The sequence below is a fragment of the Schistocerca nitens genome, chromosome 2 (assembly GCF_023898315.1).
Source record: "Schistocerca nitens isolate TAMUIC-IGC-003100 chromosome 2, iqSchNite1.1, whole genome shotgun sequence".
In the NCBI taxonomy this organism is placed as follows: Eukaryota; Metazoa; Arthropoda; class Insecta; order Orthoptera; family Acrididae; genus Schistocerca; species Schistocerca nitens.
The window spans coordinates 1,004,722,640-1,004,748,902 of record NC_064615.1 but is presented as its reverse complement, the minus strand read 5'-3'; the positions used below and the strand labels follow the sequence as shown (position 1 = coordinate 1,004,748,902).

At 41.7% G+C, this 26,263-nt stretch overlaps 1 protein-coding gene across 1 annotated transcript in view; it reads right to left on the bottom strand.

Annotated features, from left to right (window-relative positions):
* Positions 1-1,698: 1,698 nt before the first annotated feature.
* LOC126234767 (ER membrane protein complex subunit 5) overlaps positions 1,699-26,263 on the bottom strand; it is a 62,653-nt gene continuing 38,088 nt past the window's right edge. Inside the window, exon 3 of the mRNA XM_049943515.1 lies at positions 1,699-2,734. Coding sequence (XP_049799472.1) covers positions 2,510-2,734 — 225 coding nt within the window. The 3' untranslated portion in view covers positions 1,699-2,509. The remainder of the gene's footprint in view (positions 2,735-26,263) is intronic.

Sequence of the window (26,263 nt, the reverse complement as noted above, 5' to 3'; positions counted from 1 at the left end):
TTGTCATAAAACACATCCGTGTCCAAACCTGTATACCACAAAAAAGAGAAATGGAATGAGCCGAGGTACACATTAACATGAGATAAAAACTTAATCTATGTACTGTATCAACAATAAACTATCATTATACCATTTAATAATTCCATGCTTATGCCACTTTAATTTAATCAAGTAAACTGGTAAGAATGATGCTACCTTAAAAAAAGCTGCTGCCTTCTCAGATTTATTATATAGCTGCAGTTTATCTGCTGTTAGTAGCTTAATACTTACTTGATTACAATGGTATCTTTCAAATAAACGATTTTCACATCTATAAATACTGAGTCCCATTTATAGCTTTTTAACAAACACTGCAACTTGTCATGTAATTAACAGATCTTTTGAATCTCTGAATCTAAATATTCATATAATTTATACGAAAAGTGACTAATAAGATAAGTCTTTAATTTTCTTTTGAATAGGTAAATTTCCCAATTTCTTTCTTTATGTTAGACAAGAGCTTGCTGAATATCTTACTACCAGAGCAGAAAACTCCATTCTGAACCCTGGACAAGGAGGCAAAGTTTAGAATGAAAAGTATTTTTGTTTGACTATGTGACTATGTATATCACAGTTCTGTCGAAACGAAAACCATTAAGGATTAAAAATATTCAGAAGTGAGTGTAAGGATTCCACGGTCCTTGAAAAGGTTTCTGAAAGGTAATGTAATGTTTAAAACCTATGATAAATAACCCTTTCATGAAAAGCACATTAGGAAAGTCCACAGAAATTAGTTACCCGGTATCCCATTGCATACATATAACAGTATCTATGAATTGTAACAAACTGGTTTTCAGTGTTTCTGAATTACTGAAGACTAGACAGTTTGCTCACTAACAAAAGGAGAGAGGAGCCAGTTATTAAGAAACAAAAGTTGTGATCAGTACCATATGTTTGCACATGTGCGTGTGTTTTTAGGAGAGCTAGTTTTACATTTATTAACTTCAGTTATTTTGCATTACTGTTGCTTATGAATAAAACAAAACTTGAACATAGCAACCAGACTGTCTTGAAAGATTAATTCAGTTGTGATGGTACTGCCAGTGGAATATTAATTGTAAGAAACTCAGACTTTTACATTAAAGACTACAGAGTTATTCACAAGTACCTCCAAGTAGAAGACTGTGTGAAAACTACAAGACATAGACAAAATAAACACACTTCTCTGGATGCAACACGTCTCCTAGTTTTTAACTCAAATTACAGCTGTTCAGTATGGGCACAATTTATGATGTGGCATAAATCAATGGCATAAGAGCACTTGCATGTAATTCACTCAATTCACTGCTACCTACTTGGTGCTACTTAGTGGTCGATATGCAAGCACAACTAATTCAATATGACAATATGCAGCAGATGACTTGTCTACATGGTATTATATCCCTGCTCCCTGGTGGTGCACTCTGCAACAACACCACAGCTTGTATTATGAATTGAAACTTGGAAAGGTGTACCATTCAATTGCTGGTCAATACTTCCATTCAATAGATGCCCCCGGAAGATAAGATGTGGTTAGGAGTTTTGAATCAAAGTCAGAGATTGTTACGGAATAAAGAAATACTGTATCTTAGTTACAATCAGTTCAGCTGTTGCATACAGATGTATTCAAATCAATAACAATACACATTTTGAATAGTTTCTTTAGGGAAAGAAGGAAAATAATTTTTTGTTTTTACTAGTCTCTTTGTCATATAATACAACATTTTAATTCCAACAGATAAGTAAAATGTTCATAAAACATTATCTCACAGCTCAAATAAGACATCAGCAAACCTCACTGATGTTTGACCTTTTGATAACTATTTGTAGATTCACAATTTTTCTGTGACGCACTTCTTGCCTGGCATATTTTGCTTTATTTCATACAGAGTTTGCTTGTGGAGATGGTGATGACATGAGGTGTGTGTGTGTTTTCCCATTCCTAAACACCTCTCCTAGCATTAAGTAACTCTGAACGCAATCATTTTCATTGCACCATTGCTGCTGTTCCTAAAATGCCTGCTTTCATACTTATTATGAATGCAGGAATACAGATAATGAATAATCTTTTACAACACTATCTTTTCTTTCACTTCCAAAAAGTTTATTTGCAGCATGTTGGTTTCTCTCTGCCTGCAGCAAGATTGCCAGGATTCAAAATCTTATGCTACACACAACTCAATATATGAGAATAACTAATAAAGTATAAACTTCAAAGGTCTACTACATTCATTATAGCAACTCAATAAATGCTATTCAACACTGCAAATTGATGTGCGCTCCTCAATTCAACTTTCTTGAACGTGATGTTAAAATACTCTGAAATCAAATGTTAACTGAATAGTATTGCGAACATATTTAATAAAAAGTTTGTCAGACATTATTCTGCAGATGAAAAAGGAATGGATAATGATTAGTTACTGAAATAGTGAAAGACAAACGTGCAAAACACATATTTTCCTTCACTTTTGAAATATATCCATTTCTAAAATCATGACTGTGGCTCTTCAAGTGCAGATTTTTGTATTGGTGGCACATAATTTGGTGACAAAGCTTTTCCTCTGTGACTAAACACATAAAATGAAGGTATATTTCTCAGAGTTTCCCAAGATTTATTCTCCAGATCAACTGTGGCTCTTATTTCCTTGAAGTCTCCAGCTATATGTAAGACACCATATAATGTCACAAAGAGACTCACAATTCCTTGTATCATTATCTGAAAAAGGACGGAAAAAGTCTGCTGTAATTTAAAATTGTCTACACTTTACATATGTAAATGGAATATAAGGGATTAACATTATATAAGTACACTATAAAATGTCCTATATACAGAGTTTTTTTTACAAGACACCATACTATGATAACAAAACATGGAGAGTTCCTTGCAAAAAAGGCAGCCAAGTTTAATATGAAGTTTAACACAGAATAAAGAATCCAACTGCAATACGAATCTAAAGTTGAAAATTACATCAGAACTAAAATTTATGGAAGTACTTGAAGCATGTTCATTTGTTTATATTATTACTCCAAATCAAATATATATTTCCCAACAGAGGTTTCAAAGTGAAAACTTTGATATCTCCTGAAAAAAATCAGTTAACTTCAGCACCCCTTTGTGGACAAGCATGCAGAGGTGAGGTTTTTAACACTCTTAATAAATCCAATACAAATGTTGTTAAATTATATTTAATACATAAATTAAAACATAGCTAAAAATCACACTCACTCTCTTCTATAAGGGGCATTCAAAAAGAAACGAGCCGGAGGCATAACTACAGAAACCAATACCTGTATGTTAGAAGTATTGACCCTGGCTGTTGAGACACCTGTCCCATTGTGACATAAGGCAGTGAAAGGCTGTCTCATAAAATTCCCGTGGCTGCGATGTTAACCAGTTCTGCACTTACAGCAGGACATTGTTATCCAAGGTGAATCGTTTGCCCCTCAGAGCCTTTTTAAGGGGACTACAAATGGCATAATCACAGGGAGAGAGGCCCGGATTGTATGGAGGTTGGCCGAGAACCTCCCATTTGAATTTTTGCAGGAGTGCCGCAACTGTGTTGGCCCTATGACGCTTGGCATTGTCGTGGAGCAGAATGACCCCATGGGTGAGACTGTCTGGTCATTTTGATTTGATTGCTTGGCAAAGGGTAGTCAAGGTTTGTGAGTAACGCTGGCTATTCACTGTTGTCCCGTGCTGCAGGAAGTGAATCAGAAGGGGGGCATTTTGGTCAAAGAAGAACCTCAGCAAAAGGGACAAACAATTCACTTCGGACAACGTCCAGCTATACGTGCGGAACTGATTAACATCGCAGCCCTGGGAATTTTATGAGACAGCCATTCACTGTCTTGTGTCACAGTGGGACAAGTGTCTCAACAGCCAGGGTCAATACTTCTAACATACACGTACTGGTTTCTGTAATTATGCCTGTGGCTCGTTTCTTTTCGAAAGCCCCTTATATCTTTACTCTCTTACACCAGAATTAAACTGTTTTCCTTGTGGGTCCTGAAGTCCAAGGAGAGAAGGTGGCTAGGGAGTTTAACTGTATGATCAGTGAGAGTCTCATGCTCTAATGCCTCTTGTAGTGGTAAGTTCATAGAGCACACCCTTATCCTTAGTGGCACATAAATGTTTACAGTCACTGTTTTAGACTCTCATACCAAGGGACGGCTGAGAAATAGTATGTGACATTAAAAAACATAATTGTCCCTGTTATGTCTGCGTAAGCAGAAGAAACTAACGAACAAAGTCTGAAAACAATTTATTGGACTGTTCAATTAACCAAAACAAATTCTCCAAGTATAACACCAACACAAAACAGCGATCCGTCTTCAAATCGCAACTACATACAAGAATAATATAGAAAACAACTGAAATAATTTCCTACTAGTCTCCGCCAGAGATTTCTCCGATATACCAAGCCTAATCCAGAGATCAGCGAGAAGATCCAAGCCAGGCTGCCGGGGCGGCAGCTATCCACGTCTGCTGGCAGTCGATGAACTGCCGATGTGCGGGCGAGCTCCGGCCTTTATAGCACTTCGGCGGATGAGTACCTCGGAACTATTTTCCATCACGTGGTTTGACATGTGAAAATAGTTCCGGGATCTGCAGCGACCTCTTCCTTATGTTTATGTGGGCCGGTAGTCGCCCCTGGTGTCTTTGCTGTGGTGTTGTTGTTGTGGCCATTCATCAATATTGCCTGTCGGTTGTATAGTGCTTCCGTGTGCCTGCGAAGCGGGCAACCCGCGGCTGCAGGCTGTCAGTTTGGTTGCTGATACTCTAGGTGCCTTGATGTCTGGTGGAGAAAGCCACAGCAATCCCACACTTGGCATTGTTCTGACATAGTCATAGTCAGCGGAGGGTATAACTCCTTAGTGCGAGAGCATAAGTTTACAAACTGAGTCCTCCAAACACAATCACAGAGGTCTTTGTTGTCCACAAGCCATCTTCACAATGCATTACACCTATAGGGTACTGTATCCCATGATACGGAAAAATAAAAATTTCTTCAGGCAAATCAAAAATTTATTTCTCAACATATTCTTCACTGTTTAATACATTTGTTCCAACACGATTTCCTTTTTTTTCTCTCTCTCTCTTACAATGGAAATTTATTTTGAACTCTGCATAATCTTTCCTTGCAGCAAAGATAATCTCTTCACTAAGTGAAAATCTCATCCTTCTAAGCAATTTTATGAGATTCGGAAAAACTGAATTTATGTGGAGCCAAAACTGGGTAAAAGACTGGGTAGGGAACAGTTCAGTTCTAGATGGTATACAGGTCAAATTGAAGCAGTTGGTTGTGGGTCCACAACTGATTATATTGAGATAGGTAAGAAGTGGTCGAAAATGCATATTTAATTGTGTTAGAGACATACACAGCAACCACCGCATAACAGCAATGTAGCTCATAGTAACTGTTCAAAGTGACGAACGGCAGGCTTGATGTACGCATGGCAATGATGCATGAAGTTCTGCCACACTCTCTCAAATCCCTGGTGTCTGTTGTACAAGGAGACAGGCAGCTTGGACCCTAGCAAGCAGGTCTTCATCCTTTTTTACTGGTGTTTCATGCACCAACATCTTGATGTAACCCCAGAGGAAAAAGTCCAGAGTTGTGAGATTCATTGACTGCCTTGGTCATGAGACAAGATCTCCCCTTCCAATCCAGCGATGAGGGTACATGTCATTTAGGTGCTCGTGGACATAAACACCGAAACTGGCCGATGCACCTTCATGCTGGAAGCACATCCTTTAGTGAACAACAAGGAATACAGTCTCCAAGAACTGTGGCAGCACATCCAACAGAAACACCAAGTAATGTGGATTAGTCAAACAGGGAGGCAGCAAATAAGGTCCTATTAGGTGATCTTGGACAATGTCCGTCCAGGTGAATGACACCTCGCCTGTGAACAATACAAACTGTTACGAAGTTCAGCACTATAGCAGTACAGTGGATAATCCATTGACAGACATGAACGTGTGGTTCAAAATCCCTTGATCCCAGTGCTTGCACATGTTCTTTATGATAGGGGTGTTCCAACAGTACTGTCCATACTATAGCCTTCATGGGTAGCTTGATGGCTGCTTATTTCTGGGTGGCTGAAAACACGATTCAACAACATTTCCTCAAAATCTGGTGTTCTCACATTTTCTTGGCGGGATCCTTGACGGTTCTATGTGGTTGAATGACTCCTCTTGTAAGTTGGTATCCATGGAGATAAATGTCTTCCAATTAGGACAATGTCTGTTTGGAAAACATTCTCTGTGCATTTGTGCCACTTTGTGGCCACCACATCTTGCTGCACCGTACTTCCCAAATGAATGCCTGCCACCTCATGTGACAAGTAACATTGTACTGTACACACCAACACACCATGGACACATCACAAGCTGTCTGATGAGATGGACGGCTGACACTAGGGATAGTGTTGTGCATGCAACAGAGGTTAAAGCACTGGTGTGATGCATGTGGTTATCACATGATGCGTGTGCTGTGATCTAAATTGTGTACAGTATGTCTGTTTCCTGGTCAGGGCTGTACATTGTTTTATAACCCGCTGACTTTTGCAGTATACAACAGACACCCAGAATCTTTGTGAGCGTGCAGTGGAACTGCAAGCACTGTTGCAGTACATCTGCAGACTGGTGGTCGTTGCTTTGAACAATTACTATGTGCTACCTTGTTTCTTGCAGTGTACACTGTTTACATCCATAACACAATAAATACGCATTTCTGACCACTGGTCTCTATCTCAATATAATCGTTTGTGGTCTCACTACCTGCTGTTTTGATTTGACCCAAAAGGTTTGAGACACATGTATTTTTGTCACTGAACCAAAACGCAAGATGTGAGAAAGCAGTGAAAGAACAGTTTTTTGTGCACATGTATTGGAAACTTCTGCTTCAATTCCTATGCCAACAGTTCAATTATTTTGGATAATGAGAGACAGTCACTTTTGTACACTTGCCTATGCAGTCAATCACAATGATATACTTTGAGAAAGAAAGAGAGTTAGTCAACACTTCATTTCATATCAACACAACTGCATTTGCCATTTTTGCTGAAGTTTCATATACATAAATGCATAGTTTTGACTTTAATTGTGTCTCCAAAGTGTAATGGTGGATTCACATTTTTTCTACTGACCCATAAGAATATCAGGGGACTTTGCATTATACTTAAGATCTACATCATGTTTACAAACTCAAAGATGAAAAGTTCTTCCATGTGCATCTGTGATGTCAATCAACAAATATGCCATCCATCACAACCTCAGCTTCTTCATTCAGAATACTGCGTGCATTATTGTGTGATATGCATACTTCCTCAAACATCCACAAGTCTAGATTTGATGATGTTCAAGAGACGTTCCAATCAGAAGTCCAGGTTATGTTTAATCTCTCTCTCTCTCTCTCTCTCTCTCTCTCTCTCTCTCTCTCTCTCTCTCTCTCTCTCTCTCTCTCCCCCCCCCCCCCCCCGCCCCCCTATGTCCCTCTTCTGTTATGCTTCCCAAACATGAGGGACACCATACTGTGGCTGGTTCCTGCACTCTTACTGAAAGAATCTATATCCTACATTTTAAAACCATTACCTGAAGACCATCTATCTAAAAAACTTGAACTACTTTCCTGCACCAGCTCTACACACTTCCTGTACCTTTATTATATAGCAATCATCTTTTTGTTGTTAATGGCAACTTTCTCCGCACCAGCTAAATGTAATACCTGTGGTCCTGCTAGCAGTGAAAACTACTTCACCCAGTGACTGACTGATTCCAACTGTTGCCACTTCCTTCCTACTAATCAAGAGTGAACTACACCCAAAAACTCACTATCCTGGGAACACAAACACCTATTTCAAAATCTTCATAGGTCATCTACAAAACTCTTCTTCATTAACTATAAACTTAAAACTGGTCCAGATTCAGTAATGAAATATTTATGATCTGCATTTAAGTCACACACATCCCACTTCCCCTCCTTATTCTTCCAGAATGTCAACACACTCTCTCCCAGAAAATTCACCGGGTCCTCATCATGCCATCTTCCTGGATGTTGACTTCCAACTTCATAAGAATCTCTGTTCACACGAAAGCCACTAATCCTAACAATGTCATCATTTCAACAGTTCCACACACAAACATCTCTCTCATACAGCCTGACCGCCTATGGCTGCCACATCTTCAGTCATGAGTAGCACTCTTCCAGTATCCCAAAGATCTTGCACAGTCCTGTGCAGGTCAACATTACCTCCCCATATAGTCGAGAAACCCATCTTCCTAGCCTAACACCCCCCCTCCAACTTCATTTTACAGCAGCACTTATGCCCAATATTCTCCATTGTTTGTCAGATATATTCCAGAGTCTGTCTTCTCCTACATTGTTTACCCCCCCCCCCCCCCGCCCCTCCCAATTGCTCCCTCTAAAACTATACCAGTTATTCCATCATGTCTTAGTACATGGAGTCCATAATTACAGATCCAGTTTCAAAATGCTGTAGAAAGAGAATCGCTGCTGAGAATGACATTTAATTTGAACAGCATATTATTGAGTTGTGTGGTTGTTAACTCCACCTGTGGACTGTATAAGTAGCTGGCTCCTTCGAGCTGACCTAAGTTGAGGGATTGCCTCTTCAGTCGTTCTGGGTTTCGGTAACATCTCTGTGGTATTTTGGTTCGATTTGGCCGCATTGAGTTGTGGGCCTTAGTTTCTGCCTGTTCTCTTTGAACCCCTGGAAGCCTGACTTTTCCAAATTGACTGTGGTTTTACAGGCTCACTGTGCTGTTTCGCACTGGACTTTTATTTATCTCCTGTGTGTGTTTACTGAAACTACTTCTCAACCAGTGGTATGGAACCGGCCATTAACACATGCCTTATTGTGTTCTAGTCTAGCTGATGTGAGGGCCACATCTTGTAGAAGACGCCACTGATCTGATGGGGTGGAAGGACACCCACACCTGCGACAACTGAGGGATGGTGGCTCAGCAGTTGGCTCACTGAATCAAGAGTTAAGTGAAGCATTATATGTAGTTAAAGGCTTGCCTTGATGTACCTTGGCCAGGGCTCTCAAATTTGTTCTCCTGCTTTTCTCAAATCATTAAGATTTTAATCATTTTCTTCTTGTTTAACTGAAATTTGTAAGATTTTATTAAGTATGGTGGCAATCATACATGCGAGGGGCATTTGTAAAGTCCATGCAAATATAATAACTACTTACATGTTTGGGGTAAATCTTTTTTATTTTTCGACATTGTCTGCTTTTAGGCTCATACACTTTGTCCAACGCTGTTCTAATTTGTTGATCCCTTCCGAATAATAGGAACTGTCCAAGTCTGCAAAATAGCTATTAGTTGCTGCAATCACCTCCTCGTTTGAATAAAATCTTTGTCCTGCCAGTCATTTCTACAAATTGGGGAACAAATAGAAGTCTGGAAAATTGGGGGGGGGGGGGGATTTGAAAAAGAGTTGGAATCCTATTTCCAATAATTTTGCGACCACAACTGCTGAGGTGTGTGCTGGTGCATTGTCGTGATGGAAAAGGACTGTTTTGCGGTCCAATAGCCAGCATTTTTCTTGCAGCTCGGTTTTCAGACGGTGCAATAATGATGAATAATATGCACCTGTAATAGTTTTATCCCTTCCCAGATGAGGATTATTCCTTGCAAATCCCAAGACAGTCACCATAATCTTTCCGGCTGAAGGAATGGTCTTCACCTTTTTTAGTGCAGATTCTCCCTTGGCAACCCAACCCCTTGTTTAGATTGCTGTTTGGTCTCAGAGTATCGTAATGTATCCATGTTTCATCCACAGTGACGAAACGACACTAAGTCCTGCAGATTCTTCCTGAACAGCCACAAACCATCCTTGCAACACTTCACACGACTCCGTTTTTGGTCAAGCATAAGCAATCGCGGAACCCATCTTGTGGATAGTTTTCTCATGTCCGAATGTTTATGCAAAATATTAGGTACCCATTCATTCGAGATGCCCACAGCACTAGCAATCTCTCGCACCTTAACTCTTCTGTCATCCATCACCATATCATGGCTTTTATCAGTGATTTCTGGAGTCATAACCTCCACAGGGCGTCCAGAACGTTCAGCATCACTTGTGCCCATATGGCCACTCCGAAAATGTTGAAACCACTTATAAACTGTTCTAATCGAAGGTGCTGAGTCACCGTAATGTTTATCACGCTTCTCTTTAGTCTTCTGAGGCGTTTTTCCTTTCATAAAGTAATGTTTAATCACTACACGAAATCCTTTTTCGTCCATTTTTTGACAATCACTCGACTTCCTTGATTTACACAAATGCCAAACACAAAGAAATAGAGCAATATGGCTGAAACATGGTGTGCGTTCTTTCCAAAGATGCTATTAACTAAACATGACCTTGATACACGCCAGTGGTGCCATCTCTCAGACTTTGCATGGACTTTTCAAACGCCCCTTGTAACTGAAGTTTGCTCTGAATGTAAATGTGACCAGTCCCTAAAATAATTGTTTTCTCTTAAATGCTTGGAACCCTTTTAGAAAAAGTGGTTGGTTTAAATTGCTGAAAAGGTGTAAGCTTGATGGTTAACTTTCTCGCAAGAATTGGCTAATTTCATTAAGATTTTAACAGCTTTCTTGTTGTGTTTTTTCCTCTTAAATGCTTGAAACATTTCTTTTTCTTTCTTTCTTTTTTGTTTGAAAAAAAAAACAGGTTGTTGCTTTAAATTATATTTCTTAAAACCCCAGGGAAATTTTTAATTCAACAATCTTGGCATGTTTAAATAAAGTGTTTTACTAAAAGGCAAAAGATATTTTCCCTGAAATTTTCTAGCTGTTCCATGTTCCATTGGCCTTGCTTTTTTTAAAATTGCTACTGTATTCATTTGGCCATGTCAATTGGCAGCAATGTGTGGTTTTTATTGCAGGGGAGGAAGGAGGTGGGAAGGGGAGTGGGGAGAGGCAAACATTTAAGTATCTTTCACCTTGATTGTTTATATAGTGATGTAATAGTTAAGGTAAACTATTGTTACTGGTACATTTGTGACTTTCAGGCCACAGTTCACTATGGAGGTGTAGCATTGCCTAGGGCTCAACTTGTTAAAGAAACTTATGAATCTAACATTAGCTCTCAAATTGTGGAGGGAAGCGTTACCGATCTTGTTGCGCGGGTGAGGGTGGCATTGGATAAGCCACTCATCGTTACCGCAGAAACTGTTGGTGAGGTATGTGATGCCCTGGCACAGTACACTGCTGTGTTGGCCAGTTTAGAGCCGAGCACTGATTTTATTGACAGTGCTCCTCCCATTCGTTAGCAATTCGCTTGCCTTCAGGCACAGCTTCTCCATTGGGAAATTGGGTTAGTGATCTTGGCCGTCTTAAGGCGGATGACGAACAAGTCCAAGTTATCTGACAACAGCAGGGTCAAGCGGCCAAATTTTAAGACGTTGTAAATCAGTTTGCCTTAGAGGATGTAACAAATTCGAGTGGGGACCAGGTTTCTGATACCCAAGTTTGAATAATCCTGTTCGAGCACTTACTTCGCCTCAGTGTTTTGGTATGAGGAATTTCTGTAAATTACCACACCCTATGGGAATTTTATTGAGGGAAATTGATAAATTATCCATTGAGTCCAGGAGTAACATTGAGGAAGTTTTATGGCTTTTGGTTAAATTTGAACATCACACGGATGTGTTAATTTTGCCTCATAATCAGGATCTTTAGTTACTGTACCCGTTAACGAGTGGGACATCGAGTCAAATGTTTGTTGATATTTTGTGCGAGGGAAAAGAGTTGAGGTAGTTACATCAACAGGTGATCAGTTTAAAGCTGTCACTCCATTTGAGCAACAATTTGCAGTCTAACTATTACTGGCGGGTGCAATCAAGTAGTAATGAGACCTTGAGTAAATATATAGAGTGGAACCGAATTGCTGTTTTGACCTTAGAACTACAAGTTCCCGAGGGTCAAATTGTCGATAACATATTGGAAAGGATGGTGCCAGAGAGGATCAATCTCGCATCACCTTTGCTAGTAAACCTACTATCTTTGATCAATTAAGTGCTTCGGATTCAGCATTAGGCACTTAGTTACGCTGATAATCAGTGGATTCAGTCATCTTTTGGTTGCTTGGCAGCCAGTGGCTGTTCCGTGCAATCCAAATTCCACAGTGACCCATAACAGCAATCTAAGGACTGTTTTTGTTACCAGCAAGTAGGAGATTTTGTTCTTGAGTTTCCAGTTCAGTGAAAGTGGGAGAGAGAGAGAGCTCACAGTGTTGGAAGTTGGGAAAGGAACCTATACATTCCTTTCCCAGGTATTGTCATCAGACCGGGGGCGTTGTGCACGAGCCCTTACCCTTTGTGTTTGCTCACTGGAATCATGAGCCAGTCTGCATCCCTGTTGATTCTGGATGCTCAGGATCGCTGTTGGACTATCATTGGTGCCTGGAGTATTGGTCTTTATGTAAGTTTTCTCCTTTATGAGCTTCTTCTTGGAAATGTCAACCTGCTAGCGGCCGTCAGCTGCTTTTAGTGGGTGAGTTTGTGGTTAGTTTGAGTATTGAGAACTTTTCCTGGCCAGTTAAGCTGTTAGTAGTTAAGAATTTGTCTGTTAATTTTGTCCTGGATAACAAATTGGTTTAAGCTCACATAGAATCTCATTGCTGATATGTTCTGTTTTGCCTACTAAGGTGTTATGAATGGAGTCATTTGGAGCCACAACAAAGGGATCACTTGTTATGAGTGTCAATACGTTTCTGAAAGTGCTCACCAATAGGCTTGGCATGACTAATAAAATCCTGTACAAAATCAGGGTGATTGATGATGTTCCAGTTCCGCAATCTCCTGACAGTTTATCAAGTGACCCCCCCCCCCCCCCCCCCTGTCCCCCCTTTTCACCCTCCTCGAGATGAAGAGCCTGTGTGCCCTCATAGATGGTATGTTGTGTGCAGGTGTTATAAGACCCTCTACTTCCTCCTACACATCACCTATGTTCTTGGTACCCAAGGGTAGTAAGGGAGAGTTCTGGCTGGTAGTTGATTAGAGGTTGGTGAAAGAAAAGGTTATACTGGAATCTATACCTTTACGTGATATCATTCTGTAAATGAACAGGTGTTTTCCAGTTTCAATGGGATGGCCAACTATTTCCACAAATATGCAACTAACTTAGCATAATTGAACATCTTGTTTAGGCACTTGTAAACTGCATGTACGAATTTTACAAAATGTGTAACACTGTGCTGTCTGTGATAATGTTATTTATTCTGCTACTGGTTTTGGCCTTAAAACATCACCAACAGCAGCTGTACAACGTACAAAAGTAACTTTGACTTTTGTACATGGTAGAGGTGCTGTCAATGATAGTTTAAGATCGAAACTGGTAGTAGAATAAATAATATTGTCACAGACAGCACAGCTTTGTGCATTTTTAAATTTGCACAACTGGTCACCCCTATTAAAGAATTACACAGGAAAGGAGTTAATTTCTGTTGGAACCAAACTCACCAGGCATCCTTCGAAGCTATTAGGCATGTTGCCAGTAACCCACCCGTCCTGGCTATACCAAAATTCGAGTTTCCCTTTGTGGTCCAAACTGATGCCTCTACTTGTGAAGTAATGGCAGTCCCCCTACGGGAACAGGAAAGGGATCATAGACCAGCGGCCTATGCATCTAAAAGGTTATCTGGCAGCACTTAAGTAGTATGTCTAAGAATGGGAGGTGCTAGTGGTGCTTTTCGCTTTAGAAAAGTTTAGCTTTTATCTTGAGCACCGCAAATTCTTGCTTGAAACTAACAATCAAGCCCTCAGTTGGGTGCTGGCACACCCACGTAAGACAGGTCGTATAGCTTGCTGGGCAGTCTGAATATCAGCTTTCCAATTCAAGGTGCAGCATATCCATGGCACCTACAATCAGGTTGCCGATGTCTTGAGTCAGATGTCTGAGTTTAGGGTTCAGCAGTCTGAAAGTATTCAGTCCAGGGGATTGTGTAGGCAGGATATTATCCGAAGTTCCAGAACTTTTCAGGGACCTCAGGCAAAGACGGACAGTGATCCTAGGATTACAGCCATTAAGGGTAAGCTATTGAATGGTGAACAGGTGGCTGGTCATCTCATCCATAAAGGCCTAGTTTGTCGTGGTTGAGCAAAGTCAGGTGGTTTTAGGATCTGTTTGCCCTATCAGCTCGTCCACCCTGTGTTACGGTACTTTCATCATATGGTGTTTGGGGGTATCTAGGCGTCCACAAAACTATCACTAATATTAGGTGCCATGTGGTTTGGTCTTCCTTATACAAGGATGTTGAGCGGATGGTGAATGACTATGGAGTCTTCAAAAGAGCAAAGCCTAATTCTAGCCCTGCTAAAAGTCTTCTCCAATCCACTAGGAAAACTTATCCCAGCACTCCTGCTTGTGTTGGCGAATAAGGCAGCAGGCCCGCGCACGCAGCCGTTTAAAGGTGATGAGGTGTTCTATTGAGGGATGTCGCTTGTGACGCTGGAGTGCCCACCGACGATCTTTAATCGCCTCGGCGATCGCAGGCGACCACCACGGCACAGTCCTCCGCCGAGGGGACCCAGAAGAACGGGGAATGGCGGATTCTGCGGCAGTAACGATGCTGGTGGTGACTGAGTGAACCACCGCTTTCAATGGCTTCATTAGAAAGAGGCGCAATAGCAGCCATGGAGGAGAACAAGTCCCAGTCAGCCTTATTCATAGCCCATCTGCAAGGGCGCCCAGAAGAGTGATGCTGTGGCAGTGACAGAAAGATCAGAAAGTGGTCACTACCACATAGGTCGTCATGCACACTCCATTGGACAGACAGTAAGAGGCTAGGGCTGCAGATCGAAAGGTCGATGGCTGAGTACGTGCCATGTGCCACACTGAAATACGTGAAGGCACCATCATTTAAAATGGAAAGGTCGAGCTATGTCAATACATGATCAATGGTGGCACCTCGACCCATTGCCACTGACCCACCCCATAGAGGGTTATGGGTGTTGAAGTTGCCGAGTAACAGGAAAGGTGGCTGCAATTGGGCTATCGGCGCAGCCAGGACATGCTGTGGGGCATCACCGTCCGGTGGAAGATAGAGACTGCAGACAGTAACAGCCTGTGCGTCCACACCCGAACAGCGACAGCCTCTAAAGGTGTTTGTAGAGAGACAGACTTGCTGTGAAGAGAGTGAAGGACATAGATGCAGACACCACTAGATATCCTTTCATAAGCTACCCGGTTCTTATAATAACCCCAATAGCCACGGAGGGCGGGGGTTCGCATCGCTGGAAACCAAGTTTCTTGAAGAGCCAATGCAGAAGAAAGGGTGAAGGCTGAGAAGTTGTCGGAGCTCAGCAAGATGGTGGAAGAAACGGCTGCAGTTCCACTGGAGGGTGACATTATCCATGGCTGAGAAAGGTGTGAAGGGACTGGGGAGGCAGACTACGCCGCTGGGTCACTTGTTGCCACCGGTTCAGTACCCGCGCGAGTGACATCCATTGTGTCCGAGGGTCCGGTGAGATCCAGGTCTTCAGCAGACGCCAGAATCTCGATCTCATCCTCAGACACTGAGATTGTAGGAAGCGGTGGGACGGGTGCCATTGCAATGTCGGGATTCTTGGGAACCTTTTTCTTTTTCTGCTTCTCGCGTTGTGCCTTCGGTGGTTCTGGCTGGGAGGGCTTCACTGGGTCAGTCTCAGGGACGGACGACAACCGTGAAGCCAAACAACCAGTGAACGGTGGTTGTTTCAGCCACTTACAGGTGTCTGCTTTTCCGCTGGTCGGAACTTGCGAAGGGAGGTCCCCAAGGGACCCCGTCCTGGCGAGAGGAGCTGAAGAAGTCTTACGCTTCTCTGGCTGGGAAGTGGGAACTGATGTCCCCGATGGTTGGGGGGGGGGGGGGGTGTTGCTCCTGAAGTAGATGGAGCAGGAGCAACAGGGAGTGAAGTGCCCCCCACAATCAAGGGGGCCGGCGGATTCTGACGGAACGTAGAGCCAACCGTATGTCACGACACAGGAGATGGGAGAACCGTTGTTGCAGCAGCGGCGTAGGGTGACGTCATTGGCACAGTATGTAGCCTTTCATATTTTTGCTTGGCCTCAGTGTAGGTCAGGCGGTCCAGGGTCTTATATTCCATGATCCGTCCTTTCTGGAATACCCGGCAGTCCAGCGAGCAGGGGGAATGGTGTTCTCCGCAGTTAACACAGATGGGAGGCGGGGCACATGGAGTATTGGGATGCGAAGGACGTCCACAATCTCGACACGTGATGCCGGAAGTACATCAGGATGACATATGCCCAAACTTCCAGCATTTAAAACACCGCATCGGAGGAGGGATATATGGCTTCACATCACAGCGGTAAACCATCACCTTGACCTTTTTGGGTAAGACATCATCCTCCAAGGCCAAGATGAAGGCACCGGTGGCTACCTGATTATCCCTCGGACCCCGATGGACGCGCCGGACGAAGTGAACACCTCGTTGTTCTAGGTTGGCACATAGTTCATCATCTGACTGCAGAAGAAGATCCCTGTGGAATATAATACCCTGGACCATGTTTAGACTCTTATGGGGCGTGATGGTAACTGAAACATCCCCCAACTTGTCACAAGCGAGCAACCTCCGTGACTGGAGAGAGGATGCTGTTTTGATTAGAACTGAACCAGAGCGCATTTTGGACAAGCCCTCCACCTCCCCAAACTTGTCCTCTATATGCTCCACAAAAAGCTGAGGCTTCGTCGGCATAAATGATTCACCATAAACTCGCATACAGATGAGGAACCAGGGTGAATAATCTGCACTGCCGTCTTTAGCCATGCGTACCCCCCATGGAGTGGCCAGGGAGGAAAATGATCTCGGATCATATTTCTTGCCATTGAGGTTAGACCTCAATCGCTTAGAGACTGCTGGTGGAGGCCCACCAGCGAGAGATGATGTACCACACTTCATAGCGGGTCATCCGCCCTGATGCCACCCACTCCGACCAGGGGCTCTTCCCATGGGCGCCACCCATCCACAACAAAGATCACCTGGCAGGATGGCCTTTGCTGGGAGTCCTGATGCCCCAGAGGGATACCTCGGCATACGTGGGGAGGTAGCAGCTCAGGCATCAGCAGTGCAATCCCTTTGTGGTCAGGTGGCTACCACCAAGAGGGTACATGACGACCCCACCACAACAGACTGGCTACCGTGCTAGATGTCGGGTGTCGAATATCCAGTTATATCACAAGGGCAAAGATGGAAGTGCACAATGGAGGGAATGTATGCTACCCAGAACACATTGCAGCTGATGTGGCCGGAAGCTCGGTGTAAGTCCAACTCCATGACAATATCGTGTGTGCCAGATCTTAGGCAAAATGGATATAGAATGTACCACGTAAGGCGTCCTTCCGCAAATGGTACGCACTAACGAAAAATTTTGAAATGGAGTGGTCAAACCCCTTAGTGGACTATCACATTAAAGGCCAAAACAGTTGAGACTCCTTTTAGTCGCCTCTTACGATAGGCAGGAATACCGCGGGCCTATTCTTACCCCCGAACCCACAGGGGGGTCATATGTTTCAGCTGGAGTCCAGACTCTACATCCATCTTTGTCATTGACATACCCAACAAGATGACCAAAACAGCCTTATCATCAAACTTTGAACAAAAATGTTTGTTTATGTGAACATGGCAACCTGTACAAAAAATTCTGAGGTGATCAAGTTTTCTGGAATACTGAAGAATGGGATACAAATTGCTGGCTGTGACCAATGAGGTCACAAGTTACCAAATATGATGTATTGCACAGATATAATGACATAGATGAACCATGGACCTCGCCATTGGTGGGGAAGCTTGCATGCCTCAGCGATACAGATGGCCGTCTACGTCTACTTCTAGTGTACAGGGATAGTGAGGAAGGTGAGGTATATACAGATTTTCCAAAGTCTTTATTAGCAATTTCTCCAATGTGGTAGGTGCGGAAGTCTGCGGCTGGCGCGCTGCCACGATTGCGTAAGCCAGCATCGAGCGATAGGGTCAAAGGTCAAACTGATAAGAACTTTAACATGGCACATGCTGTTACATACTCTATGGCCGACAGGTTCTAGATGTACGCGCCCCGGTTCTCAGCTACGCTACAGAATACAGGGCTACGCTAGCAATAACTTTATTTATGGAAATATACAGTACAGTCTCCCACAAACTTTATATATTCACAACATCCTTTACCCTTAATCCAAATATATACAGATTCATTAACAGAAACCTTACGTCTACTTCTAGTGTACAGGGATAGTGAGGAAGGTGAGGTATATACAGATTTTCCAAAGTCTTTATTAGCAATTTCTCCAATGTGGTAGGTGCGGAAGGCGATGACATCACGATCGACGAAACTCTCCAGGCCACCAACTGCAGGAACACCAGATCCACCTCTTACGATAGCTACTGTTAGCCATCCATTGCCATGCGAAAATGTATCATTCAAGTCAATACTAAAATTGAGTCTGCAACCACGAAACATACAGGGTCCTTCGACGAGTTCACTGGCAGAAATGTTCTTCAACTTGTTACTCTTCTTGTCAGCAGCCGACGTTGTCATTTCAATGTTCTCGATAGTTTTGTAGACTGTTTGACGGGAACGATCCCTGTACACTAGAAGTAGACGTAAGGTTTCTGTTAATGAATCTGTATATATTTGGATATATTTGGATTCCCGTCAAACAGTCTACAAAACTATCGAGAACATTGAAATGACAACGTCTGCTGCTGACAAGAAGAGTAACAAGTTGAAGAACATTTCTGCCAGTGAACTCGTCGAAGGACCCTGTATGTTTCGTGGTTGCAGACTCAATTTTAGTATTGACTTGAATGATACATTTTCGCATGGCAATGGATGGCTAACAGTAGCTATCGTAAGAGGTGGATCTGGTGTTCCTGCAGTTGGTGGCCTGGAGAGTTTCGTCGATCGTGATGTCATCGCCTTCCGCACCTACCACATTGGAGAAATTGCTAATAAAGACTTTGGAAAATCTGTATATACCTCACCTTCCTCACTATCCCTGTACACTAGAAGTAGACGTAAGGTTTCTGTTAATGAATCTGTATATATTTGGATTAAGGGTAAAGGATGTTGTGAATATATAAAGTTTGTGGGAGACTGTACTGTATATTTCCATAAATAAAGTTATTGCTAGCGTAGCCCTGTATTCTGTAGCGTAGCTGAGAACCGGGGCGCGTACATCTAGAACCTGTCGGCCATAGAGTATGTAACAGCATGTGCCATGTTAAAGTTCTTATCAGTTTGACCTTTGACCCTATCGCTCGATGGTGGCTTACGCAATCGTGGCAGCGCGCCAGCCGCAGACTCCACGCTCTAAGGATACCGTCGACGTTCCCGTCAAACAGTCTACAAAACTATCGAGAACATTGAAATGACAACGTCTGCTGCTGACAAGAAGAGTAACAAGTTGAAGAACATTTCTGCCAGTGAACTCGTCGAAGGACCCTGTATGTTTCGTGGTTGCAGACTCAATTTTAGTATTGACTTGAATGATACATTTTCGCATGGCAATGGATGGCTAACAGTAGCTATCGTAAGAGGTGGATCTGGTGTTCCTGCAGTTGGTGGCCTGGAGAGTTTCGTCGATCGTGATGTCATCGCCTTCCGCACCTACCACATTGGAGAAATTGCTAATAAAGACTTTGGAAAATCTGTATATACCTCACCTTCCTCACCTTCCTAGTGTGACTAGTACGCCCGTCCGGGATAATGCCAAAAATCGAAATTTGGAAAATGCAAATTCTGACAACGCCAATCTGTTGAAATACACTACAATAACATGTCTACCAAATATTATACATATTGACCAAGAATTACCAAACTTATTGAACAACAAAAATTTCAGAGACTAAGTCCCATAGGGAACTCAATGTATAAGAACTTTAACTTTCGTCACTTAATCGCAACGCAACTTTTCTAAGTCCAACATGCAGAAAAATAATGCCTTACAGAAGATACCGTCGACGTTCCCGTCAAACAGTCTACAAAACTATCGAGAACATTGAAATGACAACGTCTGCTGCTGACAAGAAGAGTAACAAGTTGAAGAACATTTCTGCCAGTGAACTCGTCGAAGGACCCTGTATGTTTCGTGGTTGCAGACTCAATTTTAGTATTGACTTGAATGATACATTTTCGCATGCAACCACAATGGAGGGGTATCTGTTGAGAGGCCAGACAAACTTGTGGTTCCTGAAGAGGGGCAGCAGCCTTTTCAGTAGTTGCAGGGGCAACAGTCTGGATGATTGACTGATCTGGCCTTGTAACACTAAACAAAACGGCCTTGCTGTGCTGGTACTGCGAATGGCTGAAAGCAAGGGGAAACTACAGCTGTAATTTTTCCCGAGGGCATGCAGTTTTACTGTATGGTTAAATAATGATGGCATCCTCTTGGGTAAAATATTACGGAGGTAAAATAGTCCCCCATTCGGATCTCTGGGCATGGACTACTCAGGAGGACACTGTTATGAGGAGAAAGAAAACCGGCGTTCTACGGATCGGAGTGTGGAATGTCAGATCCCTTAATCGGGCAGGCAGGTTAGAAAATTTAAAAAGGGAAATGGATAGGTTAACGTTAGATATAGTGGGTATTAGTGAAGTTTGGTGGCAGTAGGAACAAGACTTTTGGTCAGGTGAATACAGGGTTATAAATACAAAATCAAATAGGGGTAAATGCAGGAGTAGGTTTAATAATGAATAAAAAAATAGGAGTGCGGGTAAGCTACTACAAACAGCATAGTGAACGCATTACTGTGGCCAAGATAGATACAAAGCCCATGCCTACCACAGTAGTTCAAGTTTATGTGCCAACTAGCTCTGCAGATCATGAAGAAATTGATGAAATGTATGATGAGATAAAAGAAATTATTCAGGTAGTGAAGGGAGACGAAAATTTAATAGTCATGGGTGCCTGGAATTTGAGAGTGGGAAAAGGGAGAGAAGGAAACATAGTAGTTAAATATGGATTGGGGGTAAGCAATGAAAGAGGAAGCGGTCTGGTAGAATTTTTCACAGAGCATAGCGTATTTACTCGAACCTAAGCCACACTTTTTTTCTGGTTTTTGTAATCCAAAAAAACGCGGCTTAGAATCGACTGCAAAGTAAGCGGAAGTTCTGAAAAATGTTGGTAGGTGCCACCACAACTAACTTCTGCTGTCAAATATATGTAGCACTACACAGGAATGCTTTGCACGCATAAAGATAAATACTGGCGCCAAAACCTCTGCGTCAGTAAACAATTAAAAAAAATGTGGAAGACGAGCTTTTTTCTCCGCCCCGACCATTGCATTTTCATACATTCTCCAACGAAGTAAATACAAATTCTGTATTGTTCATCTTCGAATATCGCAGCATTTCAATGTACTATGAAAAAACGACTGGCAAGACTGGGATGTTTGTCAATATGGCCAACTCTACGTTCTGAATTTTTTCCTACCTGTGAGAAGAGATGGTTGCTAATAGGAACTTTTATTAATTGTGAATCACATGCAGTATTCTCTTCACCATAAGAATAATACGAATACAAACATTTTGCCATGTATTCTTTCGTGTTTGCTGCTATCTCATTTAAATCCTGTCTGCCTAATAAACTACGAAACTAGAGTGAGACAACTGCAAAGGCGGAAAAATATACATATCATATCATGTTTATATTTGTATTATTCTTATGCCTAATAGTGATACAGTCAGAAATGAAGCACGGTAATTGACTAGATTTTTAAATCTAAGATGACTCTAATTTCTGCGCAGAATGTAATGTACTAAAGAGGCGTCTGCAAAGATTTTTAAACAGAGAAAAATTTTCGCTAAACTCTCGTTCAGAACATCATCTATCAAAACGCAGTCTATTATTTGGTTCTTGTCGACTATTATCAAAGAAAGCAGCAGTGTAAGTAACAACAAATAGCAGTCTCTTGCCATTGTTTCGCTAATGAGACGATTCCTCTCTTTAAAAAAAAAAAATTGTAAGCTGCGGTAACGCGCACAAAAGCAAGCCACGTCACGAGCGGCGAGACAGGCTTAACAATGCATGACACACTACAGTAATGCATTTTCAGCTTAGAGTCACTTAAATACCTATAAGAAGGAGAACGGCATTTATGAGATCAAAGAAAAATAAGCAATCAATTCAAACCAGGTGAAGCACGTGAAAAAGGAAGGGTACCCGTATAAATACGGACGGAGCGCCTGACGCATAGCAATGGCTACCTGGTAAAGCTTAACTGTTAAGCTTACGACTCGAACCACACTACTGTAGCTGTATCGTCATTCATTCGACCTAAATTGTGTCTCATATTACAATGGACCAACTGTGTTTCAATTTGGAGATGTGGCCTAAAACTTTTCCCTCCCCTTGAATTTCGAGTCTCAAATTTCAGGTGCGGCTTAGATTCAGGAAAATTTTTTTCCTTGATTTCGAGTCTCATTTTTCAGTTTCAGCTTTAATTCGAGTAAGGCTTGGATTCGAGTAAATACTGTAAATTAATCATCGCTAACACTTGGTTCAAGAATCATGAAAGAAGGTTGCATACATGGAAGAACCCTGGACATACTAAAAGGTATCAGACAGATCATATAATGGTAAGACAGATTTAGGAACCAGGTTTTAAATTGTAAGACATTTCCGGGGGCAGATGTGGACTCCGACCACAATCTATTGGTTATGAACTGTAGATTAAAATTGAAGAAACTGCAAAAAGGTGGGAATTTAAGGAGATGGGACCTTGCTAAACTGACTAAACCAGAAGTTGTAGAGAGTTTCAGGGAGAGCATAAGGGAACAATTGACAGGACTGGGGGAAAGATATACAGTAGAAGAAGAATGGGTAGCTCTGAGGGATGAAGTAGAAAGGCAGCAGACGATCAAGTAGGTAAAACGTTGAGGGCTGGTAGAAATCCTTGCGTAACAGAAGAAATATTGAATGTAACTGATGAAAGTAGAAAATATAAAAATGCAGTAAATGAAGCAGGCAAAAAGGAATACAAACGTCTCAAAAATGAGATCAACAAGAAGTGCAAAATGGCTAAGCAGGGATGTAGAGGCTTATCTCACTAGGGGTAAGATATACTGCCTACAGGAAAATTAAAGAGACCTTTGGAGAAAAGAGAACCACTTGTATGAACATCAAGAGCTCAGATGGAAACCCAGTCCTAAGCAAAGAAGGGAAAGCAGAAAGGTGGAAGGAGTATATAGAGGGTCTATACAAGGGCGATGTACTTGAGGACAATATTATGGAAATGGAAGAGGATGTAAATGAAGATGAAATGGGAGATACAATACTGCAGGAAGAGTTTGACAGAGCACTGAAAGACCTGAGTCGAAACAAGGCCCCCGGAGTAGACAACATTCCATTAGAACTACTGACGGCCTTGGGAGAGCCAGTCCTGACAAAACTCTACCATCTGGTGAGCAAGATGTATGAAACAGGCGAAATACCCTCAGACTTCAAGAAGAATATAATAATTCCAATACCAAAGAAAGCAGGTGTTGACAGATGTGAAAATTACCGAACTATCAGTTTAATAAGTCACAGCTGCAAAATACTAACGCAAATTCTTTACAGACGAATGGAAAAACTAATATAAGCCGACCTCGGGGAAGATCAGTTTGGATTCCGTAGAAATGTTGGAACACGTGAGGCAATACTGACCTTACGCCTTATCTTAGAAGAAAGATTAAGGAAAGACAAACCTAAGTTTCTAGCATTTGTAGACTTAGAGAAAGCTTTTGACAATGTGGACTGGAATACTCTCTTTCAAATTCTAAAGGAAGCAAGGGTAAAATACACGGAGCGAAAGACTATTTACAATTTGTAAAGAAACCAGATGGCAGTTATAAGAGTCGAGGGGCATGAAAGGGAAGCAGTGGTTGGGAAGGGAGAGAGACAGGGTTGTAGCCTCTCCCCAATGTTATTCAATCTGAATATTGAGCAAGCAGTAAAGGAAACAAAAGAAAAATTCAGAGTAGGTGTTAAAATCCATGGAGAAGAAATAAAAACTTTGAGGTTCGCCGATGACATTGTAATTCTGTCAGAGACAGCAAAGGACTTAGAAGAGCATTTGAATGGAATGGACAGTGTCTTGAAAGGAGGATATAAGATGAACATCAACAAAAGCAAAACGAGGATAATGGAATGTAGTCGAATTAAGTTGGGTGATGCTGAGGGAATTAGATTAGGAAATGAGACGCTTAAAGTAGTAAATGAGTTTTGCTATTTGGGGCGCAAAATAACTGATGGTTGAAGTAGAGAGGATATAAAATGTAGACTGGCAATGGCAAGGAAAGCGTTTCTGAAGAAGAGGAATTTGTTAACATTGAGTATAGATTTAAGTGTCAGGAAGTCGTTTCTGAAAGTATTTGTATGGAGTGTAGCCATGTATGGAAGTGAAACATGGACAATAAATAGTTTGGACAGGAAGAGAATAGAAGCTTTCGAAATGTGATGCTACAGAAGAATTCTGAAGATTAGATGGGTAGATCACGTAACTAATGAGGAGGTATTGAATAGAATAGGGGAGAAGAGGAGTTTGTGGCACAACTTGACAAGAAGAAGGGACCGGTTGGTAGGTCATGTTTTCAGGCATCAAGGGATTACAAATTTAGCATTGGAGGGCAGCATGGAGGTTAAAAATCGTAGAGGGAGACCAAGAGATGAATACATTAAGCAGATTCAGAAGGATTTAGGTTGCAGTAAGTACTGGGAGATGAAGAAGCTTGCACAGGATAGAGTAGCACGGAGAGCTGCATCAAACCAGTCTCAGGACTGAAGACCACAACAACAACAACACCACAAATGAATGTTCAGAAACAAAGGAATGCAGGACAGAGAACACAGATGGTGGACATACATCACATACATCCAAATTTTAAATACAATTTTAGATACACCTCTTTTTTGAATCCTAGTATCCTATTCTTCAGTTGACCTATGTAGTTCAACTGAAGAATAGGATACTTACTAGTGCTAGTGCCAATGCAAAAACCAATAAATGTAACACTGATGTCCTGTGTCTCAGTTGAACTACAAATGTAATACCCCAAGCAGGACATAATTTGTTTCACCTTCATTAGCACTAGTATCCTATTCTTCAGTTGACTGACGTGGATCAGCTGAAGATTTTACAACTGTCGCTTTTTTTGCCTCTACTAAATTATGACAAGTGATATAAAACTGTACACAATTTCTAGCCCCATCTTCCAAAAAACACAGTCATGAAATTTGTCTGGAACCAAAGACCTTCCAGTTCGATTTAAAATATAGACTGCTGTATTGCAAGCTTCTGCCCATAATCCTCTTTGAAGTTTGCTTGTGTTCAGCATTGAACATGCAGCTTCAACAGTTCTATTTTCACTTTCAGTCAAACAACTTTGTTCAGGAGTATAGGGTGGAGGAATCAGTAATTCTGTTCCCTTATCTATGAGCAATTCCTTAACTCTGTTGCTAGTATATTCTTTACCTCTATCACATCAGAACTGTTTTACAGCATGGCCTTTGGATTCACGAGCTTCTTTTCAAAATTGTTAAGCACACTGTATACTTCGTTTTTGTGCTTCAAAAAGAAAATTCAGTGAAATTTACTGAAATTGTCTGTAAAACTTATATAATATCAAGCACCTCCAAATGATTCTATACTCTTTGATCCATTGATATCTACATGGATTAATTCACCAGCAGCTGTGGAGTGATTTGCTCATTGTCTGAATGGTAGTCTACGTCTATGAATCTTTCCTAATGCACAACCATCACAAAATTCATCCTTACAACCTTCTGCAATTATGTTAAGTTTCTTCGAGATGTTCTTGATGTCTTGTTTATTCTGATGACCAACTCTTTCATGGTACATTTGTAATGTTTCAGATGATGTCACTAAGTTCACTCGATTACCTTTTCCTGGCCAAACAACACACTTCCAACACATACAGCTCATTTTTCACATAGTCTGTCATGACGATGCTGTCAATGGCTCTTTCCTGAATCCTAACACTTTTGCTGCCAAATGTTATATTGTAGCTGTTACAAGCAGCTGCTCTGGCTGAGAAGAAATGAGCACTTGCATCTGGGACATATGAAACATTTTCCATTCTAGCATTGTACCATTTATTTTTTTGTCTCATTTCGATAAAGACTGTGCCTTGATCACATGCACACATTTTACCTTGCTTTCCTAACAAAACCACTTCAGGAACATCAAATTCACTGCACAAAATGAAGTA